At 35.8% G+C, this 20,202-nt stretch overlaps 1 protein-coding gene across 3 annotated transcripts in view; it reads left to right on the top strand.

The window, feature by feature from the left end:
- Positions 1-20,202, top strand: part of Pcif1 (Phosphorylated CTD-interacting factor 1) — a 300,185-nt gene that overhangs the window by 90,536 nt on the left and 189,447 nt on the right. For all 3 annotated transcript variants that reach the window (XM_090408077.1, XM_090408079.1, XM_090408078.1), the window contains exons 5-6: positions 5,808-6,037; positions 11,428-11,582. In XM_090408077.1, the coding sequence (XP_090264203.1) occupies positions 5,808-6,037; positions 11,428-11,582 (385 nt within the window). The remainder of the gene's footprint in view (positions 1-5,807; positions 6,038-11,427; positions 11,583-20,202) is intronic.

Genomic DNA, 20,202 nt, shown 5'->3' with positions numbered 1-20,202 from the left:
ATTAAATCTTGGTCAAATCACAGCATATAAACATGATATGACTTTACAGGAATATGAAAATCTTTAACATTCTTAATGTAGCATTCACATTGACTATATTATTGGTTCATGATCATACAGGATATAAGTTTTTGAAATAAAAATGTATCACCATTTAGTTTTGAGTAGGACAAAAACTATTATTATTAGTGTTATTAGGCTTAATTTTAGTCATAGTAAATTAAATTTTAAACATTTAATTTACTATGACAACAAATTATGGAAAGCTGATATGGTAAAGTCAGTTAAATAAATTTATATGGAATAAAAGAAAAATTAGCCAAAACATTAAACAAGCAGTATTGAAATTATTTTTAAATTATGAATCTGAGAGTAGTCAGAAATAAAATGACCAGTCAACAACTAGAAACCACAGATATGAGATGTTGAAAGTTTATTTTTCACTATGTTAGACTATAATAAATTTAGTTTAATCCTTTATCCCAGTGAGATCAAACACAGTTTGCACCTGAAAATATCTTCAGGACTGAATATAGTGTTGCACTATCTTACCTGGGTAAATAGTGCAACACCAGGGCAACTCGTAGCAAAGGTGGAGCAAGGAGCTGAAGGATCTTCCTCAGCCATAGCCAAGTTAGCCAGTCTTGGGCATGGACAGTCGGGTTTTTTCCCCAGTTCAGCTGGGGTTTTTCATCCTGCAAAGCAGGTAGAACGGCCTTGAGAAATCAACACTATGGACATAGGATACACCGGGGTGTAGGGCTAACCACCCTATCCTGTTAACGGTTTGAGGTCCGATGATTAATAAACTCTCCGCCCGGCAAGGTAAAAAAAGAGGGTATAAAGAAGATGGGATGAGATGTGAGAAGAGAGGACAGGCTAGCAAAACAGGTTTGAGACGTAGAAAAAATCCAAGAAGTGGATTGATGACAGCAAACAGAAGTACAACTGACAATAGTGGAGTCCTTGCAAATAACAGCCTAATCTCTTCTTCTGCAGCTTTTCCCACTTAAATAGGGTCACTGTTTGTAGCGAGTCTCCTCCACAACCTCCTGTCTTGGGCTGTAGCCACATCCAAGTTCTTCATCCTCAAGTCCTCCTCCACCATCTCCCTCCATCTCTTCTTTGGCTGCCTGCGCTTCCTCCTCCCCTGTACATCCATCTGCATGACCTTTCTTCCCACATACTCCTTCTCCATCCTCATCACATGATCAAACCATTTCAACCTTGCCTCCTGTATCTTTGCTCCTAAGTTCGTAACTTTCACCATTCCTCTTACATAGTCATTTCTCAGACAATCCTTTCTGGTCACACCGCACATCCACCTAAGCATTCTCATCTCCACTACCTCCATCCTGCTGATGTTATTTTTCCTCAGGGCCACAGTTTCCATATCATATGTAATAGCTGGTCTCACTACTCTCCTGTAGATTTTGCCTTTTAGATTGATCGGCACACCCTCTTATTGCATAGCACTCCAGCCATCTCTCTCTCTCTCCAGTTCCTCCATCCTGCTTGTATCCTGCATCCCACTTCCTTCTCAGCCTCACCATCCTCTTTCATTGTTGAACCAAAGTATCTAAAGTCACTGACCTTCCTGATGACATTTCCTTCCAGCTCCAGATCTGTCTCCTGGCTGCCATCCACTTTGACATATTGTCTGTCTTACTTCTGCTCAGTCTTATATCTCTCTCTCTTCCAGTACTTTCCTCCAACTTTCCAGTTTAGCTGCCATTTCTTCTCTTGATTCTGCACACAGCACGATGTCATCTGCATACAACATAGTCCAAGGCATGTCTTCTCTCATCTCCTCCGTCACCACATCCATCACAATAATAAACAGGAACGGACTTAATGCTGACCCTTGATGCAAGCCAACTGTCACTGGAAAACTTTCTGTCTCTCCCAGGTATGTCCAAACTCTTGTCTTTACATTTCTGTACATCTCCTGCACCAGCCTGAAATATTTCTCTTCTTCTTCTTCTTCTTCTCCCTCAGACACCTCCAGAATTCTTGCCTTGGCACTCTATCATACACTTTTTTCCAGATCAATAAATACCAGATGTAGCTCCCGTTGTTTCTCTCATAACTTTTCCATCATCCGTCATCGATCAACCAGGCATGAAGCCAAATTGCTCCTTTGCAATCTCCACCTCCTTCCTTGGTCTTCCCTCAAGAACCCTCTCTAGGATTTTCATTGTGTGGGACATCAACTTTATTCCTCTGTAATTCTTACAGTTTTGTGCATCCCCTTTACTCTTGTAGATGGGGACAAGAGTACTCTCCCTCTATTCCTCAGGTATATTTTCCTTTTGACAAACTTTTATTAACAGTTCCCACAGAAGGTCAGTTCCCTTTTTCCCCGTTGCCTTTCATGCCTCTACTGGGATCCTGTCAGGGCCCACCGATTTCCATTTTTCATCCTCTTTATGGCCTCCTTCACTTCCACTCTACTAATGTTCTGCACCATCCCCTCATAAGGCTCCCCATCTTCTCTGTGAGTCCTTGCATTTTCTTCATTCAAAAGCCCTTCATCGTATATTCTCCATCTGTTTCTTATATCCACATCCCTCCTTCCTCCAGAGTCTTTGATCTGCCTCACACGTATGATGTCCTTTGATGCCTTATTTCTGCATTTTGCCAATTTCTCTGTCCTTCCTTTGTTTCTAATTGATCATAAAGGTCTTGATATGCCATGGCCTTCACCTGTGCAACAACTCTCTTGGCTTCTTGCTTCTCCTCTCTGTCCTCTTCCACTCTTGACTCATCCAACTTCTGCTTTTCCTTCCTCTTAGCCATCACTGCTTCTTGTACATTATTATTCCACCACCAACCCTCCTTCTGCTCTCTAATCTTTCCAGATGTTTCACCAAGCACCTCAATTGCACATTATTATGTCTCCACCAATCTTGTACACTTTCTAGTCCTTCCGAAATCCTCTCTAACACCTCCCTAAAACAGTTCCTCACACTCTCTTCTTTTAAGCGAAACACTTAATTGTCTTCCTCCCATGGCTTCCAAACATTCTTATCTTCGACTTTATTTTAAAGTCTGCGCACAGCAGCTGGTGTTGCTGCACCGATCTGTTGGGATTACCTTACAGTTTGTTACTACCTTAAGATGTTTTCTTCTAGTCAAAATCTAATCTGGAGGAAAATTATTGAACAGGTGATTTGAGGAAAAATTAGTCTCACAATGAACTTACATACAAAAGTACTATAAAAGAATTAAAGGTGAGCATCTTTCAGAGGTGAATTGTAAACCCCGATATTCAAAACTACTGGAGAAAACAAAAAAAAAAAGTATTTGAAAACAAAAAGCAAATGTTAGAGATCCATCACAAAATCTTATGAAATGATTAACTTCAGCCAGGTCGATATGTGGTGAAGTTATCTATGTTATCTATGAAGGTAATCAAGAGGTTAACTCAAAGTTAACGACACAGCACTGAAAAAAAAATAAAGTCAAAATTTTCTATCAAATCAGCTTGTCAGCAGGTGTTGTCCTAAGAGAATACAGAGAAAAATGTAATGAAGCTAAACTGAAATCATGCAGAGGCTTTGATAAGAATATAGATTAATATGATAGGTGGCAACATGTTCTGGAACTTGTTGTTTTGGATTTACAGGTATATTATGCCTTTTCATTTTTCGGATATTCTTCTGGCCAGTTTGCCTGTTTTGATTGATGTGAGATACCCAATTATTAGTGTTAAATGTGACATAAAAACTAAATTAAAAGATATTCTGATGTCTGGAGTAATTACTTTGGAGAATTGTTTAAAGAGATTAGCAGTGATAGAAAAGATTTGAGAGAAATGAAATCAATCATGAGTGCATATCAATACTTGTGGTAGATATAGCTATCAGAAACTTGAAATGTGTTGAAGCAGTTGGAGTAAATGATGTTCAATTAGAAATGCTTAGATAGGAAGTGTAAAAGTTTTTCAACGTCTGCATTGTATAATTCAGAAGGTCAAATTCCAAGTCGAATTTATTTCTGCACTTTTTTTTTAGATTTGGAAATACAGTAGAATTGCAAAGATGACAAACCCTGAGGGATCAAAGAAGTAGTCTGTTATAGTGGAAAGTTCTTTGTTGTAGTGAATTGGGGAGGTGGGGGGGGGAGAACTGAGCCAGGTAAAAAAAAATACTATGAGGATCTGATATGGGGGGGGGGATGCATTCTTGATTAAAGTAATAATAATAAATAAAAAATAATTAAGTAACACAGTTTCCATGTGTTAATGCTTAAGTGCTGGGAGAAAGTCATGTTAGAAATTTTATGTAGTGAAACAGCATTTAGAAAAGCATTAAAAATAGTATTTAATTCTTCCAGTATTTCGTCTCAGTTATAGACTCATCATCAGGAGTACTATGAGACTTGTAACACACAAAGGCAGCACAGAACTAAGTGAAACACATGGACAAAAGACTAGTCTTAACTAGGCTGCTGATAGGTGTCCTCTATGGATAAATGTCAGCAACCTAGGATGTAAACTGCGATCTCAAAGTATTAATGTTTTCCATATTTTGGGAAGTTTTATGCTACCATATTTATTCAAATTAGACTAATTTTTTAGAGCAGCTACAAAAAAAAAACAAAAAAAAAAACTGTTTCTCTTCAAAATTGACTGCAGTGGAGCATAGTCGTCTTTTTCCAATTGATTCTCTGAATAGTATCCAAAGCATGGTCTGCAAGGCTAGATTGACCATAGATTGACTGCAAATGAGTTTTTTATGTTCTTCAATGCAGATAGTAGCTGATTTTCCTGTCTGTCCTTAGTCAGCTAACTTGTAGGAACAAGAAGCTCTGTATATACCTGGAACTGATAGAGGATGAAGTTTGTCTTTTGTGGAGTGGATAAGGGTAGCTAGTTTTAAGTGGGACTTGAAAGTAGTGCAAGGAATGTATTTCTTTAAGATTCTGGCTAATTTTCTGATGTGCCTTGAACATAGGGGTTGGTGATAGCATTACTAATATCTTTCTGAAGAGAAAGTTGTAGATTAAGGGAGAGATTATTTTTTTGATACCCTGGGAACTGTAGCCATTAGATTTTTTTTAAAAAAAAGTGTATTGTATATCACTGATTTTTGCTGTAAGAGAGGTCTAATTGGAACAAAGATTATAGGCTCTGTGGGTTAGTTGAAGTGTGGTAGGCATCAGGGGAGGAGCCCCCCCCTAGTTATATATAGAATATCATTGTACATTTTATATATATAAAATGTTAAGCTAGTTAATATATATAAAATCTGGTATGTTAAGCAATTTGAACTCTTCAGCTAATCATCTCGAAGGAATGCTAGAAAATATGATTCAAGACTTGCTCTGATGTTTCTTCATGATTCAATTGTTACAACTGTAACAGTTTCTTTCAGTTTTTGTAAATGTTATCTGTATGGTTATTTACCCTGAACTATCCATTCTTGGTGCAGAGAACGTGTTTAGTGTTTCCGTGTATGTTTTTAAATTAAAACCTTTCTTGTAAATAACTACTAGCAGTTGTGAAGTTTATTTTATCAATGTGTATAATTCTTTTTTTTTTATTATTATTGTTCCTTTTCTTATTACTGCAGAACACATTACTGTAATAAAATAATTCTCTTTATATATGCAAAATACACTTTATTTATTTTAGTATACACTACTCCATCTGTGTAGATCTTGGAAATGAACAGTAGTTTGATATAAAAGACCCACTGTAATACAAGATTTTGTAGTACTCATTATACACTTGAAAAATTGTTATGAAAATTTTTCTTCCATAATTGCAATTATATGTAACATATGTTTATTCCCTCCTCTAGTTCGATCCTATTACAGATCCATTAGGTATACAATTGCCACAGACACCTGTAGATCCACAAACACCTATCTTGGTACCGTCTGTAAATCCTATGCCTTTATCTATACCTGTATCCTCTGTACCCTCCACACCTTCCCATACACCTGTTGTTGTGATGTCTAGAGTAGCTGAAAAAAGAAGAGCATCTGAAGATGGAAATATCCCTACATCTTGCAAGAAGTTTGTTTTGAGGTAAGTTATAAAAATATTAATACAGTAGTTTATATTGATTGATCTAAACTGAATTGGCAAAGTGTTCAAATAGACAAAAAATGGAAATAGAAAGAAAAACAAATATCAATAGACACCCCCATGGGCAAGATGCATTGTGCCATGTAATGATTCACTTGTTGTAACTGGTATAAATTGGAGGAATATCATGCTCCCATGTCAATGCAACTGTGTCTGGCTGTAAAATGGTTGTGAGAAGGGAACTGACAGAGAATTGAAAGAGGCATTGTGATAGGATGCCATGTTACTTGCCTACCTGTTCAGAAAGTGATACAAATAGAACAATTTGAATTTTGAGTTTTGAATTGTTAAAAAATTGGGCCATCCCAGGTCAGCAATCAGTAATACCATACTGACATGAAAGTTCACGGAGTCAACTTGAAGTTCTACCTACAGTAGATGACTCACCGAACGACTGTAGGGTGCTAGGATAATATGTAAAAACTGCCATTCATCAGCCAGCACAATGAATGCAAGGAAGGAGGAAAGGGAACAGATGAGAAGGAGAATTTTGGTTGTTTTTGTCTTTAAAGATCAAACAAAATTAGAAATGCAGGACTGAGAAAGGAAATCCTTTTAAAAAGAGATAGTATGAAGTTTATTGTAGTCATTAATCCGTATAGCATTTATTTAGTTAAAATTGAGAAACTTTATTGCCTTCCATTTCATGTAGAAAAGTCCAGTAAAGTTTATTTGTAAGTTATCTATTTGGTTTTTTAGGATTCTCAGTCTGAAGAGTGATTTGATTTAATAATTTATTCAATGAATAAATTATTAAAACCATATCAATTTTATCACTTTAGAATGAATTCACTTTCTATATGAAAGGCTCAACATCCTTCACTGAAAAAAACAGTGGATTTACATATAGAAAGTGAATGATGGAGTTTCGAATGAAGACAAGATATGCTGTTTTTTCAGTATTCTGTGACTTCAGATGTAGGAAAAATTTAACTGATTTATGTTTTGCCACATGGAAAGAATCAGTCTGTGTCAATTTTTTTGAATTCAAGAAACAAAAATTTAATATCCATGAAGGTAATAACTGTTAGCTTATATATATATATATATATATATTATATATATTTGGAGGGAAGTTTTGTAGATAAGATGTTTTTCATACTGTTAGAAGTTGTGAATTAAAACATATATTTATCCTGCATAGTTAAGTTATATTGATTTTATGATGTGTACAGTATATATGTTTTTTGTAAATTAAAGAATGTTATGAGGGTGTCTGAAGATTCAGTCTCTGAATGAATTAAATTGCTGATATGTTAATATAAGAGGACAAGTTATATATAAATGATATCTTGGGATGCAAATCTGTGTGTAAGTTTATTTGGAGTTTAGTTTCAGGTGTTTTTAATTTGAAGCTAAGATTTGAACCACTCAGAATAAATAAATAAAGAAAAAGAGAGAGAGATTTACTAATGGTGCAAATAACAGGATTGCATGCACAAAAAAAAAATCTGTTCTCTTCCTACACTACACAAAATAATGCTGCTGAATTTTTTAAGGCATTTGACAGATACCACTTGGAAATTTTGAGAAATTCTGATAAATACAGTAAAAAATCAGCAATATAAGTAAAAAACAACTATTATAGATTACTCAACCCAACCCTTTATTTGAATATTATAATAATGCTTCATAGTGATAACTGCCCTGTTACTGCTCAACTGTGTACACGTGTGATATGTTGAGCAAAGTAATCTGGATTATAATTACTGATAAAAATATTTTATTGCTACCAGAGGTTATTATCCTGTTTTTATTTGCTTCCTTTGCATCCTTCCTGAACTGCATGTGTAGGAAAAAGTGAATTGTTTTTTCATCATTTAAGAACAAACAGGTGTCGCAGCTTTAGATTACTTCCATAGTTTATTAAATGTTTGTGAGTTGCTGAAGTAATTAAGTATAGCATATATTGATACATAAAATTAAATATTGGAGTTAATAATTTTAGGCTGTAATATGTATGTGTCTGTCTGCTCAGTATCTGTGTGTGGGAGGTAAAACTCTTTTTAAGAGGAAGGAAAGACTTGTTTCTATTAAAAACTAGCTAACTCGTTTTGTATTTGAAAAAGAGCAAGAAAAAAAAATGAAAATACACACACACAACACGAATATAATATAATAAATTTAGTTTAATCCTTTATCCAAGTGTGTGCAAACAAAGTTTGCACCTGAAGGTATCTTCAGGACTGGGGTAAAGTGGTACAACACCGGTCAACTCCTTGCAAAGGTGGAGCAAGCTACCAACACTCCTATCACAGTATCTCCCCTAATGCAAAACACATCTCCTTGCGGATATGTATAATGTTATGCAATAAGGGAAGGGCCACTACACAGACTAGTTTCGACCTTTATTGGGGTCTCTTTAGTGGGAGCCAGGCCCAAGAAGTGGAGATACCAGGCAGAAGCATTAGCAAGGTCATCTCCTCCTATAGGAGTTGCCAAACGGTGTGCCACCTTTTTATTAAATCACTCTGGATTTAGAGAAAGATGTTGAAAGTTTATTTTTTCACTCGGTCAGACTATAATAAATTTAGTTTAATCCTTTATCCAAGTGTGTGCAAACAAAGTTTGTGCCTGAAAGTATCTTCAGGACTGGAAAGATAGGAGTGTTGGTAGCTTGCTTCACCTTTGCAAGGAGTTTCCCGGTGTTGTACCACTTTACCCCAGTCCTGAAGATGCTTTCAGGCACAACCTTTGTTTGCACACACTTGGATAAAGGATTAAATTAAATTTATTATAGTCTGACCAAGTGAAAAAATAAACTTTCAACACAACACGAATAGGAATGAAAAACACACAAAATATTGCGCTCTTATCATTGTAGAGCCTCTGTAGCTCAGTAGGTAAGGTAACAACAGTGTTCTTTGATTGGAAAGACATAAGTCAAAGTCCTGTTTAGGATGTCGACCTAAGTTCACATAAAAATAAATTTTTTAAAAAAGACATGATTATAGGATACTGGTTGAAGTGTGGTAATATCTAGGAAACTGCTAATATTGTATGCTGTTTGTAAAGTGCCATTAAGGTGTTCTAAGAGTAGAAAGATGCTGGGCAGAACAGCAGTCGTAAGGCCAGTGGGGGCTTCTGTGGCTCATCTTGAATGTAAGTTCATATACAAAACTGTGGATTGATTGGCTGTGAAATTTAACCTGGGGGGGGGGGGGGGAATGGTGTACCTCTTCTGTATTGGCCTCCAAAGCAGGCGTCCTGTCAAAGTACCTGTGTTTATACCTAATCAACAGCTGTCTACAGTTTACATCTGGTCATTAGACCATTGAAGACTGAGAAATAAGTTGCCTTTTCAGATGAAACTCATTTCTAGCTGTGCTGTCTGGATGGTAGGTGGAAAGTTAGTCAAAAATCTTCAGGAGAAGAATCATCCCATTGTCACGATCCAGTAGAAAAGGCAGGAGGTAGTAGCATTGTATGGGGGAATGATTTCCTAGAAATCTCTTGAGTCTTGGTAGCTAAAGGCTATGTAGCCATTGTGACTGATCTGGTACAGTCTTCATAGTGACTGTCTTACCAGATGGCTCATGATGGAGTGTTTTCCATTATGATAGTATGCTATGCCACATTGCTGCTATTGTTCGAAAGTAATTCACCGAACGTGACTCTGACTTCCAGGTGTTATCATGGCTGCCAAATTCGTCAGATTTTGAGTCCCATAGACAGTCTCTGGGATTATATGAATTGAGAGATCTGAAATTTCAATCCTCTTTTTTAACTTTTTAAAAAGAATTAATTTATACATACAATCACATTTGATTATAAATTCTATTTATATATAGATACTGTATTGTTTAACTTAATGTTTTTCTTAATAATTTTTTGATACGTATTTACTCATTTATCTCTTCATGACTATTAATACCTTGTGTACTACTGTAACCTTTGATATGGTGTAGTATCACCTTTGCTGTCCTTTTGCCAATAAATCAAAATCAATCAATCAACCAACCAACCAACCAATCTGGCAGCAAGATGGTGGTCATAATATTTTTTACTGGACTGCGTAAATTCAATTCATAGGCTAAGCAAAGCACATAGATAGGATTAATAGCTCTTATTCAGCATTAATTAGATTTGTTTGGTGCAGAATGTGACTTATAAGAAGCATTGAGCCTAACATGTAAGGGAACAATAATGATGATACTAGTGTTCATAAGCAGAAATTTTATCAAGTTAATGAAAGCTTTTTTATTTTATTTTATTTATTTTTATCCATTATTATATTATGATTATATTACATTATATCACTAGGCCTGTGACTAGTGGCATGTTGCAGGGTTCTGTTCTTGGATCTGTACTGTTTAATTTGTTCATTAATGATATAGGAAAGGATCTGAGAGGAACTGTTCAGTTGTTTGCAGATGATGCAAAGTTAGGCAGAGTAATAGTTGATGCAGATGATGTTAATTTTGCAGGATGATTTGGATAGATTGGCAGACTGGGCAAAGGAGAATGGATGTCAGTTTAATGTGGCAAAGTGTAAGGTTATGCATTTTGGGGTGAAAAGATGACCAGCTCTGTACCACATTGGTGGAACTGTACTCCAGGAAATTGACAAAACTAGAGACTTGGGAGTGTTAGTGGATAGGGAATTAAAGTTTAGGGCGTATATAGCAAAAGTGGCTAAAAACAGCTCATCAGATCACTTGGTTACTGAAGAATACTCTGATAAGCAGGTTATTGTTCCTCTTTATTAAGCCTTGATAAGACCTCATCTTGACTACTGCATGCAGATCTGGGCACCAGAGTTTCTTAATGATGAGAAGGAGGTGGGGAGGATCCAGAGGTGAGTGACCAAGATGGTAGTAGGTCTATGGAATGAAGCTTACGAGAACAAGTTGAAGATTTGTAGGTTACAGAAATTAATTGATAGGTGGAAAAGGGGGTGATATGATTGATATATACAAATTACTGAAGAATTTTTACAAGATTAATTCAGAAGAAATTTTTCAGAACAGTTCTGGTGATGGGAGAACTAGGAGCCATCCATGGAAACTGAATGAGGGTGTGGTGTTAGAACTAGAAATAACTTAGTTCTAACAAGGATGTTAGAACTAAGTTGTTTGCTTGGAGAGTAGTGAATGAGTGGAATAAGTTGGCCAATGTCTGTTGTAGGTGCTATGACTGTGAATGAGTTCAAAGAAAAGTATGATAGATGCTGTGCAAATGTTGGATAGTTCTTGACATGATTTTTAGGGCCTCCCTTGATGAGTCTAAGGACTCCCTGGAGTTGCCCGTATTTATAATAATAATAACAATAATTTTCTTCACAGTTAAATTTTATTGTATTATATGTTTACAAAGTTTTTTCATTTTAGTGGTCCATGGGACTTGGAGATTCCAACCAGTGCTGTTATTTGGGAACGAACTCCTTCTTTAATGCCACCGCCTCATCCTGATGTAGAACAGTATCGTTCTGGTCTCACAGCAAAATTACGCCAACATTATCAAGAAATGTGTCATTCAAGAGAAGGTAAATATCCTCTGATGCAAGAAGTTAGAGTGGAAAGCTGATGGACTGCCATTGTGTAATATATTCTATGTGACTGACCAATTAATTATTTTCTCTTATATGGACTGTCATGACCCATTTATATTTATATTTTTTAAAAATTTTATTAAAGTCTGCTGCCTTCATGACGTTACTTTCTTTCTTCCTAGCATGATGCTTATTTTGCTTAACTGTTTTTATAATGTATGTTTCTTTCCTGTATATTTTATCTTATATATTGACTGAATATAGTTGTGGATTTTGTATATTCAGTATGCATATCAATTCTTCTTCTTTATGTAGCTTCCTCAGTGAGAGGGTGCACACCATGTCCTTCCAGTTCTTACTGTTGGTGTCTTTCCGTTTTGTTTCTGCATAGCCATGTGATCCTGTCCATGATCTTATATCTTCAAGCCTTGTCCTTCGTTTTTTGCTTCTTTATCCTTTTCCCATAATTTTTCCTTCTAAAACTGTTAGTATCCTCTTTCTTCTGAACCTCTCAGTACATGTCTTGCCAATCTCATCTTTCTCTGGATCATTTCCTGAATAAAGATCTCTGTGTTCTCATTCTCTATAGGACATCTGTATTTATCACATGTTCTGTCCATGAGATTTTCAGAGCTCTCATATAGTACCACATTTCAAAGGCCATTATCTGTTGCCTTACTCTCTTCTTGAATATCCAGGTCTCACTTCCATATATGAAAATTGGCCACACTAATGTTCTTATCATTCTTTTCTTTGTCTCAATACTCACAGAACTTCTGAGCAGATCTTTATTTTTCCAGAATGCATCTTTAGCTATGGCTGTTCTTATTTTTATTTCTTTATCTTGCTTTCCATCTGCAGTAAAGCAGCTGCCTAAATATTTGTATTCTGTTGTATGTTCAATTTTCATATTGTTTATGAATATTTCTGGCTCGGATCTATTTTCTTTTGAGATTTTCATAAATTTGGTCTTTTTTGCATTTATATCTAATCCAAATTCTTTACTTTCTTCAATTAGTAGCTGCAGTAATTTGATAATTTGACAGGTAAGCTTTATTGTTTGATCAGGTTACCTACCTCCCTAGTGAATATAATCCCACCTGCTCCCAAATTAGAACACTCCAAAGGCTCCTTAATTTAAGAAGGTCACTTCTTGGCCTGTGAAAGTTACTAACAAACTAAAACCTTTTAACTCTACACCCTCAGAATATATGGACTTCCAAGGATACATAAACAAAATGTGTCATTACGTCCCATAGTGAATGGCATTGATTCTCCCCTCCCCCCCATACAAATTAGCAGACATTTAGCCAAAGCACTCAGACACTGTATGGGCAACACACCATCACACATAAAAAAACTCGGCCCACTTCAAAGCCAGTATAGAAAACCACTCACTCCAACATACTGACATAATGGTCAGTTTTGACGTCTCCTCCTTATTCACAAATGTCCCACTCGAGGAGACCTTAGAGTTCATCCAAGCCAAATTTCCTCCTGATATCTCAGCCCTATTTCAGTTCACAATGAACTCAGGCTATTTTGTTTGGCAAGGAAAATTCTACAAACAGATAGAGGGGATAGCCATGGGTTCACCACTCTCCCCACCCCTGGCCAACTTCTTTATGGAGACTTTTGAAGAGAAAGCCTTAAACTCAGCCTCACAAAAACCCACTGTTTAGCTTTGCTATGTTGATGATGTGTTAGCTATTTGGCCACATGGCTCAGAAAAAGAGGAAAACAACAGTCTCCCTTTCCTAGACACTCTAATCACTCGCCAGCCTAATGGATCCTTGGCTTTTTCTGTTTACAGAAAACCTACCCATACAGGCAGATACATTCACCAGCAATCCCTCCCACCCCCCTCACAACAATATGGGGTTATAAAAACATTATATAACAGGGCAAAATTAATCTGTTCAGATGATAATGCCCTAATCACTGAACTAAACCACATCCCTAACACTTTCTTAGCCAATGACTACAATTCCCAAAAAATATTAAAACCAGTTATCCACAACCTCTTCCTTCCCCTTCATAACAAAGATTATACTAAATCCATCACTGTTCCCTATATCCAGGGCACCTCTGAAAAGGTGTACTAAGATTATACTAAATCCAGCCACTTCCCCTAGACCAGTGATGGCTAACCTTTTTACCCAGGTGTGTCAAACTTTTTTTTTTTTTTTTAAAATATTGACGTTGTTGATGTGTCACTTGCATATATGCATTATAAATGTAACTACATAATCATAGATGGTGACTTATACATATCATATTAGGCTATTTATTTAATAGGACATTGATATGAAATCTATGAATTCATATTATACAATTAATTTAATAAACTGAAATTACAAACTTACATTACATTTAATGACTTTTCTGTTGGTGAGTACTTGTAGAAAGTTCTTTCAATGAACAAACCTCTTAACTGAGAGCGATCTTACACGATTTATCACAGTTTTTTCATCAGAATACCAATATTTTTCAACATCCTAGGTGTGTCACCTGAAACCCTCAAGTGTGTAAGTGCTGACACGTGTGTCATAGGTTCGCCATCACTGCCCTAGACCTACCTGGAGTATACTAGGTCCCTTGCAGCTGTAAACTGTCCTACTTTGGCCAAACAAGCAGGGCAGCAAATGTCAGGATATTGGAACACAGACTACATCCAGTTTCATCAATATAGCCACTCTGGGCTTGCAGACCATGCTCTGGATACCCACCACAGAATATGTTGGAAGAAAGCCACGTTATTACACCTCAGCGAATTTAAATACGAAAGATTGTTCATGGAATTGGCCTCAGCTCTAAAAAAACTTTCAAAACCTCAACAAATTTGAGTGCATGAGACTGCCCCAAATTTGGGAAGCTTGCATCTTGAGAACTTCAGCCCAGCAGCCAAGACAACCCAATATAGCCCACTAGGGGGCACCTTTAGTACTCTAGGAACAGTGTTAGTTTTCTCTCTTTTGCCTCATTTGGTTTTTTGTAGTGCCCGCTTGCACCTGTCATAGTTGTATGTTCCCATGAATATGCTGATGTGACATTGTTGCCAAAATATAGGAAGTATTTATTAAAGTTTCTTTTAATTAATATTCCAGTATACATTTTAAATTCCTGAAATAATTTAATAGTCATGTGTTACCAATATATAAGCCTATCTACAAGAAGTAATTTGATTAATTTGTTTCTGTTTTCTGCTATTAGAATAGTATCATCAGCATATCTAAGATTGTTATATTGTCCAATATGCATATCAATACATATTGGATTTACATCAGTCCTCTTATGATGTAGCAGCCAAGTTGCAAGTGTGAATTACCGTGTATGGGACTGACATATACAGTGATATATTTAATTTATTTTATGAAACCATAATGCAATTGCAAGTATGGTCTCCTAATATTATGTTTGGTAATGTATAAAGGGAATATGCTTTGACGGGCTTTGGTCATCTAGTTGAAAAGTGTGTAAGATCTTGTATAAGTTCAATAGGAGCTATGATTTGCATAAAACAAGAATAAGAATCTTTATCCCATGAATCTGTCATAGTTAGACAGCTGTTTTATATTGTTAGTGTAGGTTGTGTGCCTTGCAATGTCATTACTTTTTGAAAGAGTGAGAATTAGACTACTTTGACTAATTGAATTTCTCCTGAGACAAGTGTAAATTATTATGATAAGATAGTGTTCCTTACTTATCCTTTTTCCTCTAAGAATTAGTACATTCTTAACAGTATTCAACAAGAAACAAGGAATTATCCTTTTTGGATCCATAAATAGTATGAGTAAAGGTACTCACATTACTTTGCAGAGGTAGCTAATAAAAATTCTTCTTGTATCGAAAATCAAACTCATGTCATTTCCAGTTAAAGAATGCACTGTTCTATTGTTCTTTCAGTTGTGCAAATTAATATTCAAAAACGATATACACACATCTATTACAGATACTCGTCTTGATTTGCTCACTAAGTACTCAGTCCTTTCTTTTAGTGTTACACGGTGATCAGCATTCATTTTTGATATTATGGATTCTACAACCATGTTAAAATAACTCTTTTTATTATCCCGACGTTTTGATCTTCATATGAAGATCATCATCTGGAGCATACATAAATATACAAGACAAGCTGTGTTACATTTCAAACCGTAAGCTAGAGAAACAATGAATTGATCACATGCTACTCACTGGCATGACCTCTAGTGAAAAAAAAAAAAAAAACGAGCATAGTGTGGAAATAGTGTTTTGACCGTATCTTTGGCCATGTGATAAAAATAGAATAAAAAATAAAACAGAGAATCTACTTAAGTCGATTACCACATGGCCCGAAGATACGGTCAAAAAACTATTTCCACACTATGCTCGTTCCTCGAGAATTTACGGGCTACCGAAAATTCACAAAGAAAACACACTGCTAAGGCCTATAGTTGAAAGGTTTGATAGCCCAACTTATTACTTAGCCAAAAAATTAGCAGTAACATTCAAGGAGTTGGTAGGTCATTCCCACTCCTATATCAAAAACACACAACACTTCATAAACATCATCAAAGACATTACATTAAAAAAAGATGATCTATTAGTCAGTTTATAGTTTATTTTTCCCATGAATTTATCATAGTTAGACAGCTGTTTTCCATTGTTAGTGTAGTTTGTGTGCCTTGCAATGTCATTATTTTTTGAAAGAGTGTGAATTAGACTACTTTGACTAATTGAATTTCTCCTGAGAAATTCAATTAGTCGAAGTCTAATTGAATCTAATCGAAGACGAATGTCCCAATCAATGACACGATTATTCTTTTACAGAACAAATTTCTTCCAGATATCACAGCGCTCTTTGCGCATGTATTACGTTCTGGTTATTTTGTATGGCAAAACGCTTTCTACCTACAAAAAGAAGGCACAGCCATAGGCTCGCCATTAACCCCCTCCAATTGCTAACTTTTATATGTAACATTTCGAACAACTTGCTTTAGATTCCTCCCCCTTTAAAACCCAAAGTCTGGCTTAGATATGTTGACGATGGTTTCGCGATCTGGTCTCATGGCCGCCAGACACCAGACACATTCCTTAGCCACCTAAACAAACAACATAAATGCATACAGTTCACAATTGAGATTGAAAAACATAACACACTGCCATTTCTAGATACCCTTGTCACATGTCTTCCCTAGGGCAATCTTTCCTTCACTGTTTACCGGAAACCGACACATACTGGCCAATATGTACACATAAACTCTTACCACCACCCAACACAAAAACTAGGTGTCATCAATACCCTAAAAAACAGGGCTCTGAAGATCTGCTCCATTGAACAGGCACTGAAAAACGAATTTAAAATGATCAGCAATACTTTTCAAAAACATGGATACAGCCCAAACACTATTAACAAACTTCTCTACAACTCATCAATAAAAAACAAAGACAAACCAGACTTCAGTAAAACTATAACCATTTCCTACATTAAAGGGACATCAGACAAAATAAACGGAGTACTACAAAAATACAACCTCAAAGCCACCTTTAAACCTCCTGCAAAATTAAAAATCTTACTCAACTCATCCAAAGATCCACTCCCTCCGCTGGCCCACCCTGGACTATACCGTATTTACTGCACCTGCAACATACTATACATAGGAGAAACAGGATGCACAATTCTGATCAGACAAAAAGAACATAAACGACACATCAAATATAATAATTATGGTGAAGGTGGCCTTTCTGATCATGCCCTTGAACACCTTACATAGAATTGACTGGAAAAGCACTAGTTGTCTACATCACACCAAAACATGGTATGAATGCAAATTTAAGGAAGCTTGTGAGATCGTTATCAACCTCCCCAATCTAAACAATAATGATGGTCTAAAAATCCCATACATATGGAAGGCATATATTCGTCCCACGAATCCTAATCCTAAGAACAACTATAAATAGGACTGTAGAAAATCCAGGATCCTAAATCTAAAATAACAACTTTAATAATAAAAAATAGGACATCACTTAAAGAAAAAAATCTATTAGAAAGAATATTTATTCATGTTGTAATTTATAAATAATTTATTTTTTTATTTTATTTTTAAATCAAAAATGACAATTGTAATAATAGAAATAGGACATCGCTGTTACTGGAAGGAAAACCATCTGTAAGCAAGAATGTTTATTCATGTTCATGTAATCATAAATCTAGCTTGATGTTTTTTTTTTTTTTTTTTCACTAGAGGTCATGCCAGTGAGTAGCATATGATCAAATCATTGTTTCTCTAGCTTACGGTTTCAAATGTAATGCAGCTTTTCTTGTATATTTATGTATGCTCCAGATGATGATCTTGATATGAAGATCAAAACATCGGGATAATAAAAAGAGTTATTTTAACATGGTTGTAGAATCCAAATTTCAAAAATGAAGTACTCAGTCAGTATATATGCAGTATATGTTCAGCCATATCCAGCCAAGTTATATGATCATACGTTATAATTTTATAGATTTTCCTTTCCCTACAATCATTACAGGGAAAGATAAATCCATCAAATTCCCCCCCCCCCCACACACACACACCATTTTTTTTTTTTTTTTTTAATGAAATCCTTCATAAATTCATGCAACTAGAGTTTATAGGGTAACTAATTTATTCCTTACCTTAGTAATTCATTGCACCACTCATAATATAACAACTATAAATTACAGGATATTTCCCTCATACTTGCCATTCATATGCATATTGTTAATATCTGATTACTGTAGATTGAAATATAAGTACATACACTTTTAGATATTTATAAATACAGACAAATATATACTTAATTATATGTTATGCATATACCTGAAACAAAAAAGAACTTGGGCTATTTTTTCTGATGTACTGTTGACATATGGAATAGGATTGGTTTTGCTGTGTTCCTGTGTGTTAGGTGCATGTAATATTTTATCTATTTTATATGGGCTGTAGCCATTGGCTAAAAAGGTGTTGCGAAGGTCCATAAGCTTAGTTTTAAGGGCTGTGTCATTTGAACAAATAGCTGTGGCTCATTGAGTAAGAGTTTTGAGGATGCCATACTGCTGGGAAGTGTCGTGATGTGATTGTTTGGGTAAATACCTACCAGTATGAGCGGGTTTTCTATATATAGAGAAGAATAATAAAGCATTAGGAAGTCGTGTCATTATTGTATCTAAAAAGGGGAAACTATTGTTCCTTTCTTTTTTTTTTTCTGTGGTGAAATTTATTTTAGGACAATGGCTGTTAAGATGCTCAAAAATGTATCTAATGTGTATGCGAAGGTTTCTGTGGTTTATCAGTTCATAAGAAAGATTCCAGTAATTGGACCACATGTTTATTACGATAAATAACAATAAAAAATAAAAAAACAACTCAACAAGTTTCGTAAGTCGTATGACTTATATTTTCAGGGGTCAAAGGTAACTAAAAGTTAAAACACATGAAATGAGAAATTACTCAAAATAGTTCATTCTATGCAGTTGTCTAACTGGTCATTAAATTGAATATCTGAATGTAGTTTCAGTGCAATGCTAAGTTTGAACAATGCTGGATGCTGTCACGTTGTGTTGTTCACGTTCACATTGTCCAAGGTCTGGCTTGGGTATATTCTACACCAAGTTTGGTCAGCATTGATAAAAAATATACCCAAGTCAGACCTCTACAATGAGTCTGGAAAGGGCTCTTGGGTTGGTAACGAGCGACGAATAGCTGTGGGAAGGCATGGAGAAGTCACATCTAACAAATATTATCAGTGGAACTTGTTACAAACCCAGAAATGAACTTTAAACTTTATGTTTGTATACAACAAGCATCAGAAATAACAGGAACAAAATTATTGCATTCGTTGATTTTTTTTTTTTTTTTTCACCCAAAATTTTTGAAATAAGTGCTTGGTTGGATGAGGACAACATTCTGAAAGGAGTGCAGATGAAAAGGTGTAATATTTTTTGGGGGAAGATGGGAAAGGACAAAAAGTTGTGCTGTTGAAGATTGGGAAGGGGGGGGGGGAAGGTAAGGTGAAATACTTGATTGCTGCTATGGGCCTGGTGATATGAATAAATATCAGAAAGTATCCAGCAGTTGACTATGGTAGTTTTTGGTCTCTGGAATGTTCAGCATGAAGAAAGGTTAAAAAAATGCACATTGTATAGTTTAGTGGATAGAATGGTAATATGCTAGAGAGTTGGTAAGGGTTTTTTATTAGGTTAACATTGAAGAGGTATTTCATAGAATGGTGAGAAATAAAGGAGAACATGAGATCATTGTGCATGCTGTGTAAGGAGGGGGTATGAGCAAGGAGTGATAAGCAAGTTTTTTGCATGGAAAGTGGTGATTGCAGAGAATGTGAATATATATGATGAGCTATGTGTTTGATAAAGAGACCTCCCATTATGGGTCTTTGAGATCTGAAGAGGCAATCCTTCTCCATTTTGCAATTCCAGAATGGCTGTAGTGCAGGTAGTGGACATAGTTCCTGTGTTCTTCCAGGCAGATATTAACTCTTCTCTGTTTTTCTCAAGGAGGGATAGTTTACAGGAACGGGGGGATGCAGTAGACCCCAAACAGTCTAGATGATGGAGAGGATCTTTTGGTGAGCAGATAAGGGTAGCTAG

The sequence above is a fragment of the Typopeltis vanoorti genome, chromosome 18 (genome assembly GCF_054136105.1).
Source record: "Typopeltis vanoorti isolate ZY-2024b chromosome 18, IOZ_Tvanoo_1.0, whole genome shotgun sequence".
NCBI classification, from domain to species: Eukaryota; Metazoa; Arthropoda; class Arachnida; order Uropygi; family Thelyphonidae; genus Typopeltis; species Typopeltis vanoorti.
The sequence above is the reverse complement of the archived record's forward strand: the minus strand, read 5'-3'. Positions and strand labels throughout refer to the sequence as shown.